The sequence below is a fragment of the Meriones unguiculatus genome, chromosome 2, assembly GCF_030254825.1.
Source record: "Meriones unguiculatus strain TT.TT164.6M chromosome 2, Bangor_MerUng_6.1, whole genome shotgun sequence".
NCBI classification, from domain to species: Eukaryota; Metazoa; Chordata; class Mammalia; order Rodentia; family Muridae; genus Meriones; species Meriones unguiculatus.
The window spans coordinates 105,508,020-105,533,381 of NC_083350.1; the positions used below are offsets into that span (position 1 = coordinate 105,508,020).

The 25,362-nt window shown below is 36.1% G+C and overlaps 1 protein-coding gene across 1 annotated transcript in view; it reads left to right on the forward strand.

Annotated features, from left to right (window-relative positions):
* The window catches only part of Epyc (epiphycan), a 37,710-nt gene extending 13,244 nt beyond the window's left edge, over positions 1 to 24,466 (forward strand). The window contains exons 3-7 of the mRNA XM_060376917.1: positions 8,906 to 9,080; positions 14,273 to 14,431; positions 15,229 to 15,431; positions 16,551 to 16,646; positions 23,928 to 24,466. Coding sequence (XP_060232900.1) covers positions 8,906 to 9,080; positions 14,273 to 14,431; positions 15,229 to 15,431; positions 16,551 to 16,646; positions 23,928 to 24,098 — 804 coding nt within the window. The 3' untranslated portion in view covers positions 24,099 to 24,466. The remainder of the gene's footprint in view (positions 1 to 8,905; positions 9,081 to 14,272; positions 14,432 to 15,228; positions 15,432 to 16,550; positions 16,647 to 23,927) is intronic.
* Positions 24,467 to 25,362: the final 896 nt, after the last annotated feature.

The window sequence follows — 25,362 nt, forward strand, 5'->3', positions numbered from 1 at the left end:
GCATGAGGTAAAACCACTGAGGTATTTTTCCCTACGCAGCTACTTAGCACCTTTCTGTACTATAAAAACTAGCTAAGAGGGAGAAAGTTTCCAAGTTGAGGAGACTGATTTTTGTTTTCTACGTCTGATAGCCAAAATGTGTTTTGTCCTCACCAACTGGGTCTTCCTGTGTAGCTCTGGTAGGAAGCCAAGGGCAATGACAAAAACCTGTCTTGTTTTGGAGGCCTCTCAGGTCTTTCTTGTACAGGTAGGCTCCCTAGTAATGGGAACAGGAAGATTTCCTTTTATTTCTTAATGGAATTTCCTTTCAGATTTATTCTTTCACTTTTTTCCTACTTGTTTGTTATTTTCACTTTACAGCCTGATGGGAGCACTCTCTTTTCTCCCAGTTCCTCCCTCACACGCCCTTTCCCCATTCTTTCCTCTCCCTCTCCTCAGAGAAGGGGGTGGTCCCACATGTGTACCAATCAACCCATAGTACATTAAATATCTGCAGGACTACGCACATCCTCACCCACTGAGGCCAGACAAGCAGCCCAGGGGAATAGGGGAACAGGGTCGATGCAAGCCTCAGAATCAGAAAGGGCCCCTGCTTTAGCTGCTAGGGTGGTCCCCATACAGATCAAGCAGCACATCTGCTACCTATGTGCAGGAGCCTAGAACCAGTTCAGATATGCTCTTTGGTTGGTGGTTCAGTCAAAGGAACACATGTACACACAAAGACATAACAAAAGACTTAGAAAGTTTCACGTTTATCTGCTGTGTAATGCTGTTAGATATTTTTTTTTTCTCATGGCACTAATTTCTTATCAGGGATCAGACTAGATCTATCTTTGATTTGCCTCATTCACTGATAGTATGTTTAATTTTCACTCATTCCACATAATTCTCACTTTCCTTTTCCTATGGCAAGTGCCGGTAGGCAAACTGATTAGGTTGCAAGAGGCATGGGTTTACCCTGTGGTTCTTAATGTCCACTGCTGAACACGGGCAGCAAAACAGGAGTTATAATAGAAAACTGGGATTACAGACATAAAATTAAGCACATGACATCCAAATTATTTTTTCAAAGATGCTATTCAATAGCCACATTGAGTCTGCAATAAATACAACAAATGAATAGAGATTGAGAAGGATCAGTAAATTTGGATAGTAGAAAGGTAAACATGGAGAATCTAGAGATTGGCCAATAGTTCATCATTCTGTAATCTTTTACTGTTGACTAGTTGAGTTCTATCATGCTTGTAGTGATGGTGGTTAACAATGTATCTTATTCTACAACACATCGTAATTCATTAAGGGATGGCTTAATGTGTGTTAGAATAGAAAAAAGTTGAATTTACAAAGTAAAAGTGGAACCAAGTTAACCCATTAGAAATAAAGAACTAGCGATGTGAAGGTTCCACATATGGTATTTTCATCCTCCTGCTGCCCCATTTAACAAGATTGCTGATGTCAGCACACACTAAACTTTCTAACTTGTCCTTCTGGCATCCTTACTTGGTGAATCCTTACTTGGGCATTAAGAAGAAGTGAAGTTTGAACCCAGTCTGATATGAGATAATGAGAAATTGTCCCTCTAATATTATTTGAAGATGTTCAGTATGAACTACATGATACACTTTGGAAAAGTAAGATATTAGAAACAGAAAATTTCCGGAGCCTCCGGAGATAAGGTGAACAGAGGATAGATTAAACTGAAGGGGAAACTGTTTCAGTACAATAAAAGAAAATAAATAAAATAAGATAAACATATGAACTAAAAATTCCTCAAAAGACAAAGGTAATAGTGTCATTAGATAAACCTTCAAATAACTTTTTGAATATATTGCATTATTTTTATTTAAACGTTCAATCCATTATAAGAAGTTGGTTAAATTTTAGAGTTATAAATTTGTGAAAAGTGAACATATATTTGAGAAAAGTAGGAAAAATACTAAAGAACAAGTTTACATGTCCTGAATTTCTAATCACATGATATCCCAGCAAGTTATTATTATTTTAAATCTTTTATTACTTTTTAAGTTGTTATACAAAATAATTAGTTTCATTTTGGTATTTTTCCATGTACTTTATTCCTATTTATCCTCTTTTCTACTGCCATCCAAGCCTTCCCTTGGCTGGTTCCCTTCCTGCACCATGCACCTCTTTTGCAGTCATGTAATATTCTTACCCTTTAACTTATTTTACCTCCTATCCCTGGAAGTCTTTTTCCCACTTCTCATAATTCCTTTTCTAGTCTTATGGCCTATACACACACACACACACACACTCACACACATAAAAATAAAACATACACACAGATAAAAGCTTGTATAGATTAAAATCTAGATTCTTTTTCTTAATTAAATTTGTATTTTTTGGATTAATTACAGTTTATTCACTTTTTATCCCAGCTGTAGTCCCCTCATTCCTCCTGTCCCAATCCCACCCTTCCTCTCTCATCTCCTCCCTGCCTCTCTCCAAGTCCATGGATAGGGGAGATTCTCCTCCCTTTCCATCTGACCCTAGCTTATCAGATCTCATCAGGAGTGGCTGCATTGTCTTTCTCTGTGGTCTGGTAAGGCTGCTCCTCCCTCGGGGTTAGGGGGAGTAGTTAAAGAGCCAGCCATTGAGTTCATGTCAGAGACAGTCCTGTTACCCTTACTAGGGAACCCATTCGGATACTGAGCTGCCTTGGCCTACATCTAGATTCTATATAAGAGAAAATGTGGAGTTCTGTTTTCTAAGTCTCGATTAGTTTGTTTGACATAACATTCAGTTATTCATTTTTTACATATTATCACTTCACTGTTTTCAGTTTATAAAATTCCGCTGTACATACATGCCATATTTTCTTTACCATTCATCTGTTGGTAGACATATACACTAGTATTAGCTATCATGACTAGGGTTATAAGAGATATGGATGTGAGAGCCCATGGAGCCTATGTCTATGAAGGATGAGAACTGTATTTTTTGTTGCAATTTTTATTTTTTAGTGTTGTTTGTTGTTTGTACATTTGTTTTGTGATGACTCGTTCTTAACTGACTTATCAGTGTTATTTATGGTTGACACATCTTTTTTCTTGTTCTGTTTTTATTCGGTTGGAATACTGGGATAATACTAGTTTCTTTGAATGAGTTTGGAAGTGTTTCCTCCCTTCCTTTGTGTAACATTTTGAGAAATATTTGTATTATCTCTTCAATAAATATTTGGTGTTATTAAACTGTGAATTTGTTTATTCTTGGAGTTTTTTTAATACAGAAACATTTAACTACTACTTTAATCTCATTTGTTGGGATAGGTTTGTTTAAGTTATTTGTTTCTTCTTGGTTTAAGTTTGTTAAGTTATATGTGTTTAGGGATAAATCAACTTTTTAAATATTTTACAGGTTTTTTTAATTAGTGTTCAAATTATCTACTAATGACCTCATGTTTCATTATTTTTTCAATTTTGGCAACTGCCTTCTGCAGTTTTTTTTTTTTTTAAATGGAGAATGTCTAATCAGTTGGTCAATGGAATGATTAAAGCATTTACCCAAAACTCATACAACATCATGGAAATGGATCTTTTAACACATAGTTTGTTCTCATGTGTAACAGAAAATAATCTATAAAGCATAAATACATGGCTTTCATTTACAAGCAAAATAATATATTTTTCTAAAACCAAATTCAGTTTTTAAATAAATACACAATTATATAACTAAATTGACTTATTTCTAAGGTTGCCTTAAATTATTCATTCTGAAATAATTTGATATGTGGCAAACTGATAAGAGGAAATTCATCTCTAATTTTATTGAGATTTTCCCCCCTCTTTCCTTAGATTGCTGTATTTAGGTAGTTATCAATCATGTTTATTGTTCAATGCACTAACTCTCTGACTGATTCTAGGTATCACTCTTTTAGTTTCAATTTCATAAATGCCTGCTCTGTTTTACCACTTTTTACCATTTACTGCACTTGAGTTTGTGTTTCTGTGTCCCTCACATGCATCATTAGCTTATTTATGTAAGCTAGCTCTGATATTTTAATGTAATAACTAACAACTGTAAATACATACCTATATTCCTTCATAGCATGGCCTTTGGTGCATCTTAGAGAGTCACTTAAAGTACTAACAAGTTACCATGAAATGTGACAATTCTATGCTATTTTGACATAAAGAAAATGTTAATATTTAAGTTTTAAAATTTATTCAAAGTGTAATCACTAATTTTGGGTTGTAAATTAATGCTGAGAGTTAAAATTAAGATGGATGATATAAAGGTTAGTTTACTCAAATTTAGTAATTCATTATTTCACAAAATACCACATAAAACAGTCAATAATTGTTTGAAGAAAGGAAATTAGAACATCAAAATAACAACACTTGTATACCTAGATTCTTTCTTAGCATTTTTTTTTCCTGATCACAAACACATTACATTTTATTGAGGTCCACATTTAATACCTGGCTGCAGATTAAGTGCTAATTCTAAAAGAATAGCAAATATCAACAGAATAAAGGATGTTGACTTTTACTAATTCCAACAAAATGTTCAACAGGAACAAATAGTTTGTGGTGCTCAAATAGAAGTCTACACTGCCTGTTAACTCTGTAGAAGCCTTTGAAATTCACACAACACCACGAATCAATATTCTGTGCAGTTAAGGCACTATTCAGAAAGAGTTCTTGCCGATACCTACATTTTCTCCAACATTTTCAGAATTTCTGGCTTCAAATTGATGTGGCTGATCTGTGTAAACTTATGTCTTTTTATAAAAGGCAAGAGATAAAGGACTAATTTCATTCTTTTGAAATTAAATACCTAATCTTGTTAACAACATTTATTGATGAATCTGATTTTTCTTCTCAAATGCCTGAAATAACAAATCACAAATAAGCACTTTTTAAAATTTTTGATCTCTTCAGCTATCAGGTAAATGTGATTTAATACTCTTTTGACAGTCTGTGTGGTACAAGTCAGAATTCAGTGCGACTATGTAACAAAGAAGACAAAAATCCAGAAATACTGTCAAAAATGGGGGAGAAGAGGAAACATTTGTTGGTGGTGAATTGATACAGCCACTACAAACTCAGTGTGGAGGCTTCTAAAAATCAAATATACAAGTGTTAGGGGACTGACCTATAGAACTCTTGGGTGGCAAAGGATGTATAGTCTGCTGTAGTGCCATCTCCACATTCATTTCAGTTTCCGCAGTGTTTACACTATCCAAGAAGTTCAAACACCTGGGATGTCTACCACATGACTAGCAGATAATGAAAATGTGTCTTATAAATGAAGGATAATTTCATTGAGATGTAAAGAAAAATAAAATTGTGAAATTTAAAGAAAATAGACATAATTGAAAAATCATTATATTAATTAAGACAACCCAGGGTCAGAGAGAAATATATTATGTTCTCTTTCATTTGTGAGTTTAGCTTCTCCTTTTTATATATGTATTTTTTATGTGGGAATGAGTGTGGTCATTACCCAGGAAGCTAGGGCAGAGACCATCAAAGAAAGAAAGGTGTGTGAAGGGAGGTCAGGATGGGTTAACAGAGCAAGTCTGAGATCAAAGTGGAAAGGGAGTCAGGCGTCCAGTGGGGGTCAGAGCAAAGGGGAGGAGAGTGAAGAAGAGGAAAGGGGCAGGTGAGAGAAAAACCAAAACAAAGTTCTGAAAAATGCTGTTCAGGCATGCTTTGTTTTACATGATAATAACACATGAGTGAATGAGAAGAAATCTCCCTCTCTCCCTATCTCTCTCTCTCTCTCTCTCTCTCTCTCTCTCTCTGTTTTTTTGTTTTTTGTTTTAAAGAGAAAGATGTCTGTATTGAAGTGACAATGTCAAAGAAAACAAACTAGGAGAAACATAGCTTCTACTTCACTGCACATTATTTTTTTCATATAATCCCTCTGAAATTAAGCCAAATAAATCAAGTATTTTTTACAAATAATAATATAATTACATGGATCAGTAAGATGTGGTCTTTGAAGGAAAGCATGGATTTGGTCAAAATAATTTCAACAAAATATTATTGGCATTTAAAATATCACAACATACTTTTATAAGGATATTTTTCTACACATTAACAATACTGCCAATGACAGATTAGTATTATTTATATCAACATTATTTATAATTCATATCAATATTAGTATTTTAATACAAATCTTTGTACTGCCTGCTTTTATTTTTATTGAGGAGATTTCTCCAGAAAGCAGACACTTAGTATGACTCACATTAGTGTCTTGTCATGTCCATTTGCCCTGAGAGGGCACTGTGTACCAGGATGCCTGGAGACCCAGCTGGACACAACACTGAACAGCCCTGAGAACAACCTTCTTTACTGGAGTGTTTCTTCTCCATGTCAACCTCTGTGGAGTTCTCTCACACTTATGATACTGTCGCTGAGCTGTGTCATTTCTGGTATCTACTCTTTTGTAGAAATAGAGTATATTCCTAAGCACAACCTACTATGACAAATATTGTGGTTCAAGGTGGGGTAAACAAGGTACTAGGGACGCACAAATTACTGAAAGTCAAAACTAAAACACTAGAAAACTGACATAGTTTTCCTTGCTATTTGGCACTAGCTTAATATCTTCAAGTGCAGTGATTGCATTCTGAATGCTTGTAAGCTCAGAAAGGTAATGTACAGATTAAAAAGTCAAGCCACAGGAAGAAAATCCGAATAAATAAAGAAATAAAGGAAAAAGAATACAGAAAAATCTGATATAATCAAGAATATTTACATAAAAGACTCAATTGTACTTCCCTTTGAATGACACTCATTGTAGCTGAAGGATATTTTCTGAGTTTTGCATTTATGTCCATATTTCAGTTTCTGAAGCATAAGCAAAAAAAAAGAAGTCTATCATTTTGACAGACAGGTGTTCACAATTCCCTGGCATCACTTCTTAAACTGAATTACTTCTAACTTCGTATTGAAGTTTAAGATTGTTAAAAGAGGGGAAAAGATGAAGCCCAAACAACTTCTATTTAATAGTCAGAATAACTGCATCTACTGAGCAGGCACAGTGTGATGGGGGTTATAGCTCTGCAATTTTGCTGAAATGAAAACGCATTCCCTTTCTTGGTTTAAAGGTTGTTCTTTTTGTTTGCAAGCAAGAAACAATTTCTGATGAACACCAAAAGCCCCTTGGCCTCATTATATCAGATGACAAACGAGACCTTACAGTTTCACATCAAATCAGTGGAAAAACAATTTTCTGAGAGGGGGAAAAAAAAGGATATGCAAACATTTTCCTACAAAGTTAAAGATTCAAGGCAGTGAGTCTGGAATGTGTCTCTCCCGTTAGGCAGCCCCTCCATTCCATGAAACATCTGTCTCAATTTCCGTTCTTTCTGGAGCCTGCTTTTAGCTTTGCAAAGCCATTCTTCTGAAGCTGCCTCACTATGACCACACTGATGGAAACCTTGTGTCATTCTGTAGATGCACCCCAGCTTCTCAGCTGGAGATTTCTGGCCAGGCTTTACAGCATCTTTCCAGATGCTTCCTACACTGTCAAACAATTTGCTTTTAGTTGGATTCATGCTTGAATCCACATCTACACACGGACTGAGTCTTTGCAGAAGATCCTTAGGGTTGTATGAAGATATGAATTAAAAGCATCTTGGAAGAGAATTTTTAAAGAATATGCTCCATAAGCTTACCGTGCAACAGCCTACAAGTACAAAGATAGAGGCATAACACAGTGTTTAATGTGTAATCGGCCTGGGCATGAAATTAACCCATGGACAGCTATTTAGGATATCTGTAAGGGGCTACAGTAGAGAACCTAGGAAAGTATTTCTTAAAATAATATTATTTTTATTAGTAGTGAAATGTATTCAAGTCTCTAAAAAGTGGTATTAAAATATGTGTATCTTTAAAAAAAATTACATGGTTATATAAGATAAGCAGTAAATAACTAGTCTAACCTGTATTCTGTTTAAAAAGTGACAGTGTAGTCTTAGCCGTCGGGTGCTTTTGCTTATTTAATGAGTGCAAATAAATACAGATGGCTGCACGCTGATGTGATCAATCAAGAATGTGAGATTTCTCTTGGTATGATGGGAATAACAGAGACTCAGGGTGGGGCCAGAATGTTGCTGCTCCAGACACGTTAAGCAAATTCCCATCCAAAGAGTACAAGGTCATAGAGAAGACTATACTGACCAAGAGAGAAACATGAATAAATACTGCCATAAAGGAAAGGAACTGAAAATGAGGGTGTTACTAAATATTTTATAAGCAATAACTTGTAACAGAAAGGAAGGTGAAAAGAAAGGAAAAATTGAAAGTGTGTCCTGAAAATTATGACTTTTTCCTTCATTTTTAAGTCCCACTTATTGCCAAAGCTCTCAAAAGTTGTCAATTTTAACATAATCAAATGCTGTCGAAGTATGTAGTATCCATGTGGATATATATATAGCAAATGGCGTTCATATTCAAATTATATAGTTTCACTGTCACTAAAGATTTTTAAAAACTAAAGGAAGAAAATGCTAGTCAGTATCTCAATAGTTATCTTTGAGGAAAAAAGATGAACTAGGTTTAAGAATGAAGGGAAACTTGAATGTTGTTTTGTACACTTTAAAGTGAATATAACTGTAATATGTTCTTACAAAGCTGTATCATTAACAAGCAGTAAGTAAGCTATATTTAAAACTATCAAATGAAGAAATGTATGAAGCTGAAAGAAAATGTCAACTTTGCTTTTGATGGGCCATTGAAAGCAGTTCCTAAGATTTGAGAAACAAACAGTTGAAAATAATAATCTATCTAAGAAGCCCTCATGGGTGTGGCACACTGTGATGAATGTAAGAACAGGAGTGACATCTTGTGGCACAGATAGACACATTTTACACTTGTACCATAATCATAGAGGGTGATTGAGGTTGCTGTGAAACTCTGCTTGTTTTCAGACTGAAAAAGTGACAGAGAGGCTTTCTGGGAACAGAGAGCTCCTCACCCCAGGTCCACAGCTAGAGGACACCCAGGATGAGGACAAGGATGAAGAATCCACCCCCAGGCTGATCGACGGCTCTTCCCCACAAGAACCAGAATTCCCAGGGCTTCTGGGTCCACACACCAACGAAGGTCAGACAAAGTAATGCTGAATTATAACTGAATACACTGTCATCACTCAGAAAACACCAAGTTTTAACTCATTCCGTGAAGAAAGCACTTTGCCTCTGGATAAAGAAGTCATGGGCCCTAGGGCTTACTGATGTTGTATTGCTAAGTAGTCATGTTATCCATCAGCCTTCTAAGTACTTGTGCTCTTCCCAACCTTAGTCAGAGAAGCTTCTTCAACGCAGAATCCTAGTTGTGCAAAGTGCTGAGCATACACATCTGTGTGTGCTCAGCCACAGCTGCGACACCTACTCTAATGTCCACCACAAACAGGGGCTCAGAGAACATCTTGGAATAAGGGACTTAAAAATGTATGTGGGTCTCTGCCTTCCCGGGGGGCTATTTTTCAGCAGATCACTATGGCAGGAGGGGCAGAAGAAGAGGCACAGAGCTTGTAAGTCTGAGAGCACAGAGGAGATCAGATGCTCTGGGAACCACCTCAGTGATCGAGTTAAACTGTAATTCCAGAGAACAAAGGCTGTATACCCCTTGGGGAGTGAGGGAGGACTCCAAGGATAGATGTACATAACTGGTTAAAACTAGGCATTTCAAGGATGTTTGATCTGCATTAAACAGTGCCCTCCTATCATATGTATGGGAACACAGCACCTAATTACCCTATAGGCACAGGGAGGGAAGAGCTAGCAGGAAGCTGTGTCAAAGGCTGTATATCAAATGTGGTTAGGGTCATCTTTGTCTAAAGACACTCTCCAGATGAAGTCAGGCAGAGAGCTGGATGCCCTGATGGGGAGAGGGAGTCCTGCACCTTAATGCAGAGCTCAAAATGGCTATCCAGACTGGGAGGACTGCAGCCTCAAACAACAGAGTCCTCCCAACAACGTAGGCTCCTGAGGATGGGGAGGCACACAATGAAATATCCTCTGGATCTGACATAGCTGTTGCGCACATAAACATACAGACTTTTCAGTTACCAAGATAAGACAGTTAGAGCATCCAGCATGGATGAGAGAAGTATTTCAAAGAACTGATCTCTGCTAGCTAGGGTACAATTTGCATCCCCATGCACAGCCGTGTGTTCTTGGACAGTACTAACTACACTCAATGGGTCAATAGTAATAATAATGATAATGACAGGCCAAATAAATAAGAGAATAGTAAGTCAGAAGGGAGATTAGATGGATGATACTGAGGTAAGAGAGCATAAAGAGCGCACATGATGAAGATCCGTGGTATAAATACATGAAACCTTCAAAGAAAAAAAAAATTAAAATGAAAAGAACTTGCTAAATTTTTTTGCTTGTTTTTCAAGACAGAGTTTCTCTGTGTAATGGGACCCTATGTGTTTAGGACTCACTTTGTAAACTAGGCTGGCCTTGACCTCACAGGGATCTGCCTGTCTCTGCCTCCCAAGTGCTGGGATTAAAGGAATGTGCGACCTCACCTGGCTGAACTGGCCAATTTTCAACTCCCACCCCAGAAGAAAAGTGACTAATGCAAAGATTAAAAAAATCTAGAATGCTGAAATATACTTTGAAGCAGAGAGTTATACATGCATTTTTATAGTCAGATGTAAAAATGGCTTATCTGGTATCATTTTGTCCTTTTGAAACTAATCAAAGAGCCAAGGGCTCATGGTAGAAATACTTGCCTGGCAACATTGCTTAAAATCCTTCTGTGCCTGTATTCCAGAGCACAGGATTGGATGAACAGAGGATCATCCAATCCTCTGAGATCAAGCCAGCACAGCTCAAAGTCATGAGACATAAGGGATGTGGATTAGAATAAGGATAGCGTGTTGTGATGATTAAGCGAGTGCTATCTGTGGGCTGTAGTGAGAGCGTACTGAGTCCTTTCTTTACCCCTTACCGTATCGCTAGAGTGTTGATAATTGTTTTTCTTGCCACTAAGTCTTAATTTAGAAATGGTAGTGATTTGGGGTTGTATGCCAACTTGTTAGGATTCTAGGCTGTATTTTTAGGAAAGTGTTGGTTCTCTGCCCTCTCAGACCTAGAACATGGACCTCAAGAACTTACTTATCTCACATAACCACTGCTTTCTGTGTTTCTCTTCTACATTCCCCGGCACCCTAGCAAACAATACCCCCTCCCTGTCTAAATGTTCACATATTACAAGTGAGTTGTCATCTTGCACACTTTCTATCCAGTCATTTATAATGATGTATGCGAACTCTGCCAAATCACAAACCCGTGGAGTAGGAATGGTCACCTCCTCTATAAACAAGAAAAACAAAATGCCAGCAGACTATAATAAACCTGTGCAAAATCATCAAAATGAACTAGCGGTCATGGAATGCAGACACATACAAACCATCAAATCAGTTTCTTTAGGGAATACAGCACATCCTTCCTACATAGGTAAATTTTTATGTATTTGAATGACACAAACAGAGCCAAAGAGACACACGAACAAGTAAAAAGTGTAAATTCCTCAAAGAAAGTGCCCACATAGGAAAACTAAAGGTAGCTAGTGCAGTGAGAGCAGTTTAGAAAATTCAATCTTTCAAAAAGCTGTCCTAATTCTCCCAAGGCTAGCCCTGTTTGAATAGCTTGAGCACATTTTTCTTTTTAAATATGTAATCAAGTTTTGTTTCAATAATTTTTGTGAGAATATCAACAAAGTGATATTTTTTCTTTTTTAAAATTTATTTATTTATTACAATTTATTCACTTTATATTCCATCTGTAGCTCCGTCCCTCATCTCCTCTCAGTCCCACCTTCCTTCTTTTCCCCCTATGCTCCTCCCATTGTCCACTCATAGGGGAGATCCTCCTAGAATTTTTGGCTTTGTTGATCTCCTTGTGAAGCTCCTGTTCCCTACAAGTCTTTCTATCTCCCTTTTCATTGATAAGATTCCTTGCACTATCCCCAGAGTTTGGCTATGAGTCTCAGCATCTGGTTTGATACCCCGAAGAGTAGTCTTTCAGAGGCTGTCTGTGGTAGACTCCTATCCTGTTTCCAGTTTTCTTCCTCTTCTGAAAACCATCCCATTTATCTTCCTGAATGAGGACTGCACATCTTCCATAGGATCCTCCTTCTTGTTTAGCTTCTTTAGGACTATAGATGTTATATGTTTATCCTATATTATATGTCTAATATCCACTTATAAGTGAGTATAAAGCATGTGTGTCTTTCTGCTTCTGGGTTACCCCACTCAGGATGATGTTTTCTAGTTCCCACCATTTGCCTGCAAATTTAATGATTTTCTTGTTGTTAATTTCTGAGGAGTATTCCATTGTGTAAATGTACCACAACTTCTGTATCCATTCCTCAGTAGAGGGACATCTGGGTTGTTTCCAGATTCTGGCTATTATGAATAAAGCTGCTACAAACATGGAGAAGTTAAACGCCAAGAAACCAAGTAATACAATTTAAAAATGGGATACAGAGATAAACAGAGAATTCTCAATAGAAGAATATCAAAGGGCAGAGAAACACTCAAAGAAATGTTCAGCATCTTTAGACATCAAGGAAATGCAAACCAAAATGACCTTGAGATTTCATCTTACACCTCTCAGTATGCCTAAGATAAAAAATTCAAGTGACAGCACTTGCTGGAGAGGATGTGGAGAAAGGGGAACCCTCCTCCATTGCTGGTGGCAATGTAAACTTGTACAACCACTTTGGAAATCAATCTGGTGTTTTCTTAGACAATTAGGAATAATGGTGCCTCAAGATCCAGCTATACCACTCCTAGGCATATATCTGAAATATGCTCAAGTATACGACAAGGACATTTGCTCAACCATGTTCGTAGCAGCTTTATTTTTTCTTATTTTTAAAACTAAGAGTAAACCGAGGATATATAATGAAGTTAAAACTTAAATTACATTTTAATTTCCAGAAAAGAAGCATACATTCATAAATGTTAACAGCTTGGAAACTTTCATATTAAAATTCAAATTTTAAATTTTTGTTTAGTAAAACTAAAATAAATTACAATTCTTGTAAACATGTATAAATTATTCTGTACAATTAATGCTTTCATACAAGACCAACATTGTACAAAATCAATTTAATACGCTCATTTAAAATGTATTAGTGGAAATAATGAAATCATAAGGACTAGAAAACATATCAAAGACTAAATACTTTGTAGATTCCTTTTAACAAACTTTCTTTACATTTCTTGTTTAAATGTTTTTTTTTTTTATTTTGGAGTAGTTACTGTGTTTAATATACTAATATCTCTTTCTTCCTTTTTCTTTCTTTCTTTCTCTCTTTCTTTCTTTCTTTCTTTCTTTCTTTCTTTTCTCTCTTTCCTTCCTTCCTTCCTGCCTTCCTGCCTTCCTTCCTTCCCTTCTTTCTTTCTTTCTTTCTTTCTTTCTTTCTTTCTTTCTTTCTTTCTTTCTTTCTTTCTTTCTTTCTTTTCTTTCCAGACAGGGTCTCTTGTATAGCCTTGGCTGTCCTGGACTTGCCTTCTAGACCAGGCTGGCCTCTAACTGACAGAGATCGGCATGTCTCTGCCTCCCTCCCTGAGTGCTAGGATCACAGGTGTGTGAGTGCACACCCAGTCATAAGATCTTAATGAGTACATTACACAGCTTCTTCTTGTTGTGCATATCACAGACTGACATTAGCTAACTCAGAGATTCCTTTTCACGGTTCTCCAACTAAGCCAAATCTCTCTAGGTTTCTATAAACCTCATACTTGAAGACATTTATTAGTGAGTTTCGCCCCACCTTGCATAGTCGAGCACATAGCAGAGGTCTATATCTTTTTTCACCAATGTTTCAGTAGCCACCATCATGTCATTTTTATGAAATATATATGTATTGAAAAAATAAATATTAATTTGTATGATCTTCTGAAACACATTATTTCAATGGAGTGTTTAAATATTGAGTTATATATTTAATGAACATATGGTGATTTAACTTTCTGAAAGATATCATCTCAATATTTTTGTTTTGAAAACACAATTTCTAATAGGTGTAAAAGAAACAGCCATAATATATCCATTAAAATAGGCTGTACAAGCAATGTGGTAGATGCTCTAACTTAGTGATTTGACTTTAACATACTGTTTCCTGAAAATGCTTTGGGAAAATAGGAAATATATCAAATACATCAGGAAGTTTAGAGTAATATTTATAATCTTGTTTACTAAATAATCAGAACCACATTATTCTTAGAATATTTTACTGACATGTAATGATTTGCCTATATGTTTCAGACTTTCCAACCTGCCTACTGTGTACTTGTATAAGTACCACTGTATACTGTGATGACCATGAACTGGATGCCATTCCTCCCCTACCTAAGAAGACTGCATATTTCTATTCACGTTTTAACAGAATTAAGAAGATCAACAAAAATGACTTTGCCAGCCTAAGTATGGACATAAATATTAATCTTCTTTCCTGATAGACTTTCCAGAAAATTTCACCATGTAAAATGTTGGTATTTAGAGTAAATATTATAAATGATAAAAATAGTTCAAAATTTACTTACTTTTTGCTTAAATGTTTGGGATTGTGTTTTAATAATAGTAAGATGTAAGAGTATATAGTTAATAGCTATTAGGAAATAACATAGTGGTTGATAGTTTGGACTGTTTTCATTTAGTTTAATTATAAATAGCTTATTCTATAAGCTACAAATATTTTTCACATAATAATAGTAAGAGTGTACTGCCATGGTGTTAAGCTAACTAGTATTCTGGGTTTCTTTGGTATGTTTACATTAAAGCATAGTTGCCGTATGATTGAAAATTATCAACTTAGTTAATTCTACTTGGAATAGTTGCCATCTTAGGAGAATTTTAGTAATTGTCTTGATAAAGCATTTCAATAATTTAAAAATTTATTTGTACTGTGTGTAACTTGGATTATCAGGAAAAAAATGTATCACTTTTCCCTGAGGAAAACACATTAAAGAGGAAAGTCCAGACAAAGTTTATGAAAAATGTAAAGAAAAGGACAGCTATTTAAAATATAACAATTTATTTATTAAAATAACAATTTTCTCTAAAAATATGAATACAGATCTTACTTGAAAAAACTTTCATAAAATTATTTTATTAGAGCTATTGTAAATTACATTGATATTTATACTTGTGATATGTTATTAATGTTTTACTTGAGTAAACCATATTCAACAGTGTTTAGCTGCCACCATATTTTCTTCTAGGTGATTTAAAAAGGATTGATTTGACATCAAATTTAATATCTGAGATTGATGAAGATGCATTCAGAAAGCTTCCCAGTCTCCAAGAGCTTGTTCTACGGGACAATAAAATAAAGCAGCTTCCAGAATTGCCAAACACTTTGACATTTATTGATATCAGCAACAATAGACTTGGAAGAAAAGGGATTAAACAGGAAGCATTTAAAGTAAGTTTTCAATGTCACATGTACATGAAAGCCCTCACATTCTCCTTCTCTTTTTTCACGGAGTTGCCTTTTCATGTCTGCAAAAGGATTTCGGATAGCACCTTTAACTTCTAAAATAAACTCCTCTGCTTTATGTATGGAAACTTTGAAAATAAGATATAGTTTGGTTCTTTCTGAAAATGGTTAAGCACCATGAATGGAATGTAGGGCTTGAATTCGAAGTTGAGTGGTACTTGGAGACTTTTGCAAAAAACTTCTGGAAGGGGCACAAGCCAGAAAATTTAGGTTTTCTTAGAACTCTACCCCGCCCTGGGAGACTTCATATTGTTAGGTGATCGGGCAAGGAGCAGGTGATGCTTGGAGGACAGAAGGCCATAAAGAGTCTAGATCTAGTTATCCTTTGGGAATTTGCTTTGTAAGTGAAGAAAACAAGCCTGGGTTTGTTAGCCCTGCTTAGAACAATGAATGCAATCCAAGAACAATAGCCAACTGGCTTTCTTATGTATCCCTAACCCATTCAAAATTATTTTCCAGATATAGTTTGAATGGCAAGTTTTTACTTCGTGTTTGAAGGGAAAAGTATTCCACTCAGGGAGTTGGTGGTGGGTAGTGTGAACTTGTTCTTAAGTTTTTCTGTTAATTATCCTGTCAATGGTGGCTAAGTTTAGGACCTCTTAGGCTACAAACTGGCAAGGGTTGAAATGAGGGCATGAGTGGAGCTGAGTCACTGCTTTACTGTACTGTTTGGCTAGCATACACCAGTTCCTGTCTGAATGGTTTCTGTCTTGCCATTCTACCAATTTCTTACCAAGCAACCAGACTTTGGATAAAAGAAAAATTCATTACCCTAACCTATAAATAAAAGAATGTATCAAAAAAACAAAAAACAAACAAACAAAAAAAACAACCCAGGTTCTAATTTCAAAACATATTCAATGGACAACAGCTACCTTATGCATACTGAGAAACTATCTTGAATGCAACAAGTAAATATGCATACAGTCAAATTTTCCAAATTTAAATTGAATTGTCTAGTAACTTAGAAAAGAGGATTTTGACAGGGACAGGCTAGTTTACAAATTACTGCATGAACAGCGTCTTCCATGTGGAATTTCACAGGATATGTATGATCTCCACCATCTCTATATCACGGATAACAGCTTGGACCACATCCCTCTGCCTCTTCCAGAAAGTCTACAGGCTCTTCACCTCCAGGTAAGTTTCTCATGGGAAGGTGAGCCTGAAAACTCCAGGGAGCATGAACACAAATCAACAAAGCCAGGACTAGCAAATTCATGCATCATGACATATTGACATGTTCATCAGTTTTTCTGCATCTGCTTCTTCACACATTCATTCTGTCAGTTAAGAAAGTGTTTGAATCTTCACTGAGCTATCTACTGAACTGGTGATAGCTTCAGTTATTATTTTTATTCTTTTAGAAATAAAATTAAGATAACAAAGATCGTTCTCTAAATTGAAAGTTTTAACCAGTGCAAAAACATATAAGGAACGCAAATGTAAAACAAACATCTAGCTTGATTTCTAGTATTCAGAAAAACATGTCAATTACATTTTTTTTATTTTGTTAGATATCAGGTTTTATGTTGAAATAAATTCAGTCCAAAGGCAGCCATGTATCCTGAAAAATTATATCTTTATTTCTTCAGTTAAAGGAAGTTCAGTTTTTTCTTTTATCTTCCCCCTTTTTTAAATTTTTTATTTAACTTTTATTAATTACACTTTATTCATTTTGTATTCCCCCATAAGTCCCTCCCTCCTCCCCTCCCGATCCCACCATCCCTCCCCTTTCTGCATGCATGCCCCTCCCCAAGTCCATGGATAGGGGAGGTCCTCCTCTCCTTCTTTCTGATCTTAGTCTATCAGTTATCATCAGATCAGAAGTGGCTGCATTGTCCTCTTCTGTGGCCTGGTAAGGCTGCTCCCCCCTCACGGGGAGGTGATCAAAGAGCAGGCCAATCAGATTATGTCAGAGGCAGTCCCTCTTCCCATTACTATGTAACCAACTTGGACATTGAACTGCCATGGGCTACATCTGTGCAGGGGTTCTAGGTTATCTCCATGAATAGTCCTTGGTTGGAGTATGAGTCTCTGGGAAGTTCCCTGTGTTCAAATTTTCTTGTTCTGTTGCTCTCCTTGTGGAATTCCTGTCCTCTCCAGCTCTTGCTATTTCCCACTTCTTACATAGAATTCCATTCACTCTGCCCGACAGTTGGCCATCAGGCTCAGCATACAATGGAGTATTACTCAGCAATGAAAAATAAGGAAATCATGAAATTTGCAGGTAAATGGTGGGACCTGGAAAGGATCATCCTGAGTGAGTTGTCCCAGAAGCAAAAAGACACACACGGTATATACTCGCTCATATAAACATACAACATAGGATAAACCCGATAAAATCTGTACACCTAAACAAACTAAGCAAAAGAGAGGACCCTAACTAAAATACTCAATCCCCATCCTGAAAGACAAAGAGGATGGACATCAGAAGAAGAAGAAAACAGGAAACAACCTAGGAACCTGCCACAGAGGGCCCCTGAAAGCCAGAAGAAGAAAACAGGAAACAACCTAGGAACCTGCCACAGAGGGCCTCTGAAAGCCTCTGTGCCTCTCTCCTTTTAACCGACACATTTGAAAGTTTAAGTTATTTCTGCTCCCATCAAGCAGCACTTTATTTTTGGAGGAATGGGTGAAAACACATTTTCAAAATGTTGTGATCTAATAGTTTCTAAATATATTTCATTGTCATCCATATGATTACATCATGCTCAGTGAAACATTTTTAGTTCTTGAGACAGTGTGAGATAATTTACTTCATACACACATGGAATAAACTTGCTTTCTAGCTATAATCAGCTTTCTCTAGTATTTTTTTTTAATTTTTGGTGGAATAAATAAGTAGAAAAACATATCCAGTATTTGCTGAAAAACAACCTACTATAAAAAGTGTTTTTTATTACGCAGGAACTAATTTCCTGTTCCAATGATTTTTCTCTATACATTATGTTAATATTTACCTCTGCCTTTTCTTAGTCTTAATAATGTTGATATTTCTATACTTTTATTGTAGTTCTGCATATATCTGAGATCTGGCTATTTGGCATTTAAATTGTTTTGACCATCATTATTTTCTTAATATATTTTAATCTTTCACAAACCCAAATAATGGAGAGGAAGACTGTCTCTTGACTTAAGTCAATATCATCTCAATAAAAAATTAGACTTAAACAACTCTATCAACAGAAGAAAAAAAAAACTGTAGATCAATTTATGTTATAAACATAATACAGCATGACATGTAACAAACCAAATCTACTGATATGTAAAAATAATACCATACCTTTAGCAAGGAGTTTGAGAATAAAAGCTTAGTATAAACATTATCAGTAAAATGCTATAAATTTGCCATATTAACAGAATAGAGGATAAAACTGCCTCATTATTTAAATAGATAAGAAGATGCACTTGACAAAACTTAATAGTTATTTGTCATAACATCTCTAAAGAAACAAAAACTATTCCCACCAGCAGTGGAGAAGTGTTCCCCTTTCTCCACAACCTCTCCAGCATGTGTTGTCACTTGAGTTTTTGATCTTGGCCATTCTCATGGGTGTAAGGTGAAATCTCAGGGTTGTTTTGATTTGCATTTCCCTAATGGCTAGTGAGGTTGAGCATTTCTTTAAGTGCTTCTCTGCCATTCGGTATTCCTCTCCAGAGAATTCTCTGTTTAGCTCTGTTCCCCATTTTTTAAGTGGATTACTTGGTTTGCTGCTTTTCAGCTTCTTTAGTTCTTTATATATACTGGATATGAGTCCTCTGTCAGATAAAGGGTTGGTGAAGATTCTTTCCCAATCTGTAGGTGGTCGCTTTGTTTTGATGATGGTGTCCTTTGCTTTGCAGAAGCTTTTCAGTTTCATGAGGTCCCATTTATTGACTGTTGCTCTTAGAGCCTGTGCTGTTGGTGTTCTGTTCAGGAAGTTTTCCCCTGTACCAATGAGTTCTAGGGTATTTCCCACTTTTTTTCAAGCCGATTTAATGTGTCTGGTTTTATGTTGAGGTCTTTGATCCACTTGGACTTCAGTTTTGTGCAGGGTGATAAGTATGGATCTATTTTCATTTTTCTACATGTAGACATCCAGTTAGACCAGCACCATTTGTTGAAGATGCTATCTTTTTTCCATTGTATGGTTTTGGCGTCTTTGTCAAAGATCAGGTGTCCATAAGTGTGTGGGTTTATTTCTGGGTCCTCTGTTCGGTTCCATTGATCCACCATTCTGTTTCTATGCCAGTACCATGCAGTTTTTAAAACTGTTGCTCTATAGTATAACTTAAGATCAGGGATGGAGATACCTCCGGAAGATCTTTTATTGTAGAGGATTGTTTTAGCAATTCTGGGTTTCTTGTTATTCCAGATAAAGTTGAGAATTTTTCTTTCCAGGTCTGTAAAGAATTGTGTTGGTAATTTGATGGGCATTGCATTGAATCTGTAGATTGCTTTTGGTAAGATGGCCATTTTTACTATGTTAATCTTGCCAAGCCATGAGCATGGGAGATCTTTCCATCTTCTCATATCTTCTTCTAATTCTTTCTGCAATCTGGCGCTTTCTCAGACAACTAGGAATAGCGCTTCCTCAAGACCCAGCCATACCACTACTGGGCATATATCCAAAAGAGGCTCAAGTACACAAAAAGGACATTTGCTCAACTATGTTTGTAGCAGCTTTATTTGTAATAGCCAGAAGCTGGAAACAACCCAGATGCCCCTCAACTGAAGAATGGATGCAGAAATTGTGGTACATCTACACAATGGAATATTACTCAGCAATGAAAAATAAGGAAATCATGAAATTTGCAGGTAAATGGTGGGATCTGGAAAGGATCATCCTGAGTGAGTTGTTCCAGAAGCAAAAAGACACACATGGTATATACTCACTCATATAGACATACAACATAGAACAAACCCACTAAAACCTGTGCATCTAAAGAAACTAAGCAAGAGAGAGGACCCTAACTAAAACGTCCAATCCCCATCCAGAAAGGCAAAGAGAATGGACATCAGAAGAAGAAGAAAACAGGAAACAACCTAGGAACCTACCACAGAGGGCCTCTGAAAGCCTCTGCCCTTCAGACTATCAAAGCAGATGCTGAGACTGATGGGCAACTGTTGGGCAGAGTGAATGGAATTTTAGGTAAGAACTGGGAAATAGTAAGAGCTGGAGAGGACAGGGTCTCCACAAGGAGAGCAACAGAACAAGAAAATTTGAACACAGGGAACTTCCCAGAGACTCATACTCCAACCAAGGACTATTCATGGAGATAACCCAGAACCCCTGCACAGATGTAGCCCAGGGCAGTTCAGAGTCCAATTGGGTTACATAGTAATGTGAAGAGGGACTGCCTCTGACATAATCTGATTGGCCTGCTCTTTGATCACCTCCCTCTGGGGGGGGGAGCAGCCTTACCAGGCCATAGTAGAGGACAATGCAGCCACTTTTGATGTGAACTGACAGACTAAGATCAGAAAGGAGAGGAGAACCTCACCTATTAGTGGACTTGGGGAGTGGCATGCAAGCAGAGGGAGGAGGGAGGGTTGGATTGGGAGTGGAGGAGGGAGGGGCTTATGGGGGGATGCAGAATGAATAAAGTGTAATTGATGAAAAATTTAGAAAAAAAAAAGAAACAAAAACTAGTAATAGAAGAAAATTCTTCAATCCAATAAAGAATATATATATATTCTACATATATATAAAGAATAAACCAATAGATGGATAGATAGATAAGTATAGATACACAAACAGAAACTTAGTATTTAATGGGGAAACACTGAATACTTGCTAAGCTCAGAAACAAGGTAAGGATTGTTTAATATGTCCCACTACCTTATTAAATATTATGTCTGGCAGTTCTAATGAGGAAACAGAAAAAGTAAATTAATTAATGATAACACACAGATGGCAAAGGAAGCAGGTTTTCTTTTTTCACTTTCAGATGACAAGGTCTTGGTACGCAGAAAATCCTAAAGAATTCATTAAAAACTTTCTTAACTCACTTATGAGTTCAGCAACTGGAAAGTTGTAAGATCATTATGCAAATGTCAATTATACTTCTTACAAATTAATAATAACCACTTGTTTAACTACATTAAGAAAAAGTGTTACTATTCGTTTTCTATCAATACCATCTCCCTAACTTGTCTATCTATGTATCTATGTATCTATGTATCTATCTATGTATCTATCTATCTATGTATCTATCTATCTATCTATCTGTCTGTCTGTCTGTCTGTCTGTCTATCTACCTACCTGGTCTTTGGCATACAACCTCAGCATGTAGCCTTTCTAGCCTGGAATTTCCTATACGTAACAGATGAATCTTGAACTTGCCAGAAAGCATCTTGCCTTTGACCACTCAGTGTGGAGATTTTAAGTGAACACTAGTACACACAAACAAAGCTACTCTCTTTTAAAAATGCTACATATTTTAAGCACATAGAGTACATTTAATAAAGCAATAGTAAGCATTGTATAATCAAAGCTACAGTACAGAGGTGAACAGTGGGAGGGTCTAGACAAAGTACAAATACTTAAACACTGGGTATCAGAAAACGGAATTATTAATTGCATAGGCTTCTTAAATTTATCTTAAATAAATACATTTAAATTCATTTATTTGCATGTAGAAAATAATAAGGAACTTACTAAGCCCTTAGCGTAGCATAGTAGTTTAGCTGTAACCAGGTTGTAATATCTCTGTATTATTCCATATTATTAAAACATGCATGATCTATAGCATAATACTCCATATATTATAAGATCAACTGTATCTCTGCAAGCTGGCAGCAAACAGATCTACAATGAGCTAATACTCATATCTACAACTACTCGTCTGGGTTTCAGTGAAATGTGTATTCTGCTATTTGTGTGTAAAACATTGTAGTTACTTTGGAAAATACTTCAAGAGTTCCCCCAAATACAAAAGAAAAGAGTTGCAACTCAGTAATTTGATATCTGTGTATATGTGTAGGAGAAAGAAATCACGTCTCTACATAAAACTTGCACACAAATACTCATGTAACCATGAAACCAGCTTTCATGAAAGACATAAAGGCATTGTTCTATTGTGTTGTAATCCACTCATGCATTAACAGAAGAGTGGATAAATGAGAATGTGTATATACATTTAACTCAATACTCTCTGGTAATAGAAAAGAAGAAAATGCTGTGATGTACTAAAACCCACATGAATTTTAAGATATGACTCAGAACCAAACCTTTGGCAGAAGGAGAGTTAGTATGACATGGAAAGGATAGGAGCTCCACAAGGACCAAATATATCTGGGCACAGGGTTTTTTTCTACAACTGTTTCTCCAACCAAGGACCATGTATAGATATAACTTAGAACCTTTGCTCAGACGAAGCTCGTGGTAGCTCAGTAACCAATTGGTTTCCCATAGTAAGGGGAACAGGGACTATTTCTGACAGGAACTCAATGGCAGGCTCTTTGACATCCCCACCCCCCAAGGGAGGAGCAGCCCTGCTAGGCCACAGAGGAGGACTTTGCAGCCAGTCCTGAAGATACCTGGTAAAACAGGGCCAGACAAAAGGGAAGGAGGTCCTCCCCAATCAGTGGACTTGGAAAGGGGCAGGGAGGAGCTGAGGGAGGGAAGGTGGGATTAGGAGGGAATGAGGGAGCAGGATACAACTGGGATACAGAGTTAATAAAATGTAAATAATAATAATAATAATAATAATAATAATAATAATATGCCTGAGGATAAATGAAAAAAGATACAACAGTAAGTGAACCACCCTAATTGCAGCTTTTTAAGATAATTTGAAGTTGCCACCTTCGTTTTCTTCCAGTATTCATTAATTTTGGAAACATATTTCTTTCAAAAGATAACACTTCATAATCTCTCATATATGAAATGCACAGAACAGAGATATCTATAAAATAAACAGATGGTATGTCAGTAGCTTTCCAGGACAAGGGAAAGTTGAAGAGTGTATTTTCCTAATGTCTGCTTCTGCACTCTCTCACTTCAGCTAGGCAGACTTGAATGTTAAAAGTGCAGAAGCGGCTTCAAGGAGATGCTCTGGACTTTGTGCTTGCTTTCTCTAGTTTCAGGATATCCTTCCCTTGATGCTCTCCATGCCCTTGTCTTCTTCCTATTACTCTGTCTTCAAGGTTTCCAGCCCCTTTAGAAACACTTCTTTTTTTTGTTTTGTTTTGTTTTTCAATAATCTCCCTCACCTGCTTACTATTCCCCATGTGACCCATACTGATAAGAACTTGTCTACTTTGTTAACTAAATTATCCCTATGGTACAAACAGTGTTTGGTGCAAAATAGTGACTGGTGGAAGAAATGAAAGAATTAAAAGAGGGGACTCACAATGTACTATGGTTTCACTCAATATTTGGGTTATTTTTGTGTCTTGTTTTTTACATTTTTTACATTTTTTTTCTCTTTTAGAATAACGACATTCTAGAGATGCATGAAGATACTTTCTGTAATGTTAAAAATTTAACTTATGTTCGTAAGGCACTAGAGGACATTCGACTGGATGGAAACCCTATTAACCTCAGCAAAACTCCTCAAGCATACATGTGCCTACCTCGTCTGCCCATTGGGAGTTTTGTCTAATGTTAGAATGTTAGGCAAACATTAGAATTTTGAAGCTTTCTGTAGCCAAGTGATGCCTAGCTCTCTTCAGGAACAAGCTTAGTATATTTCAGATGTGTTCAGAATTGTGGCATGATTATAGAAAATCATAAACTAAGGGTGTTAAGGTAAAATGAGAATTTAATAATTTAACTAAACATAATTAGGTATAAATTTACAATATGTACAGACAGTAAATACAATGACAAGATATTTCAGCTACTCTTGCAAATCACATACAACACATAAACTTGAAAAATTTAGTTGTTCGTATTGAATTAAACATGTAAGAAATGAAACATTTGAAATGAATACTTTACATGTGTTGCTAAGATGCAGACATTTTAATTAAACTGTTCTAATCTGTATTTTCACTGATGTATGTTTTTTACCTAATTCATTTAAGCGTACAAAGGAAATAATAAATATCTTTGAAAAATACGTACTTTTGTGAGAAAGTATTTTTATAATTATATTATGCAAATAGCTGTATACAATGGCAATACACATGCCTTCAGTTTCTACATAAAAATCTATCATTTTTAAGATCGAGCATGTCATTTTACACCCCTGATTCCCTCAGCAGCTACATGTATTCATTTACTTTTGAAAAATAATACATGGGGTATGGAATAAATTGAAAATGCTAAGTTAACCACACTAGGTAAAGCAGAAAGAAAATTTTGTAAGGGGAGTAGATCATTTGAAATCTTTTGAAAATGAGTAACAATGTACGTACAAGGCTAAAACCTGAAAGAATTAAAAAGATTTGCTATCAGATGCAAAACCCCAATATCCACTCACTGGTTTACCATATAACTCTATAAAGATTTTCCTCAGGAAAAAAAAAAAAACTAAAAATATTTTCTCCTTATATAGAATTGTGTTTGCTAGTGTATCATTTGCATGTGCATATACGCTGCATATTTGTATACATGAACACACATTTCTTAGTGCAAAGGATACTAAGTATTCTGAACCTTGCTTGGATAGTTCCAAAACTTTCCCTGGAGACATTTCTGTATGAGTAAAGCTCCTGGCATTTTGGAAAACTGTCATTCCATTCCATGGATATGCAAATTTTGCATTTACACCAAAACTGTCCAAACGCTTATACTTGCACATAAATAATTTTATATGCTTGTGATACCTCTATGGATAGAGTCATAGAAGTAGGATGCTAGGTAAAATACCATTTAAGTTCTTAGAAAGCATTATAAAATTTCCTTAAAAGATTCTATATTTA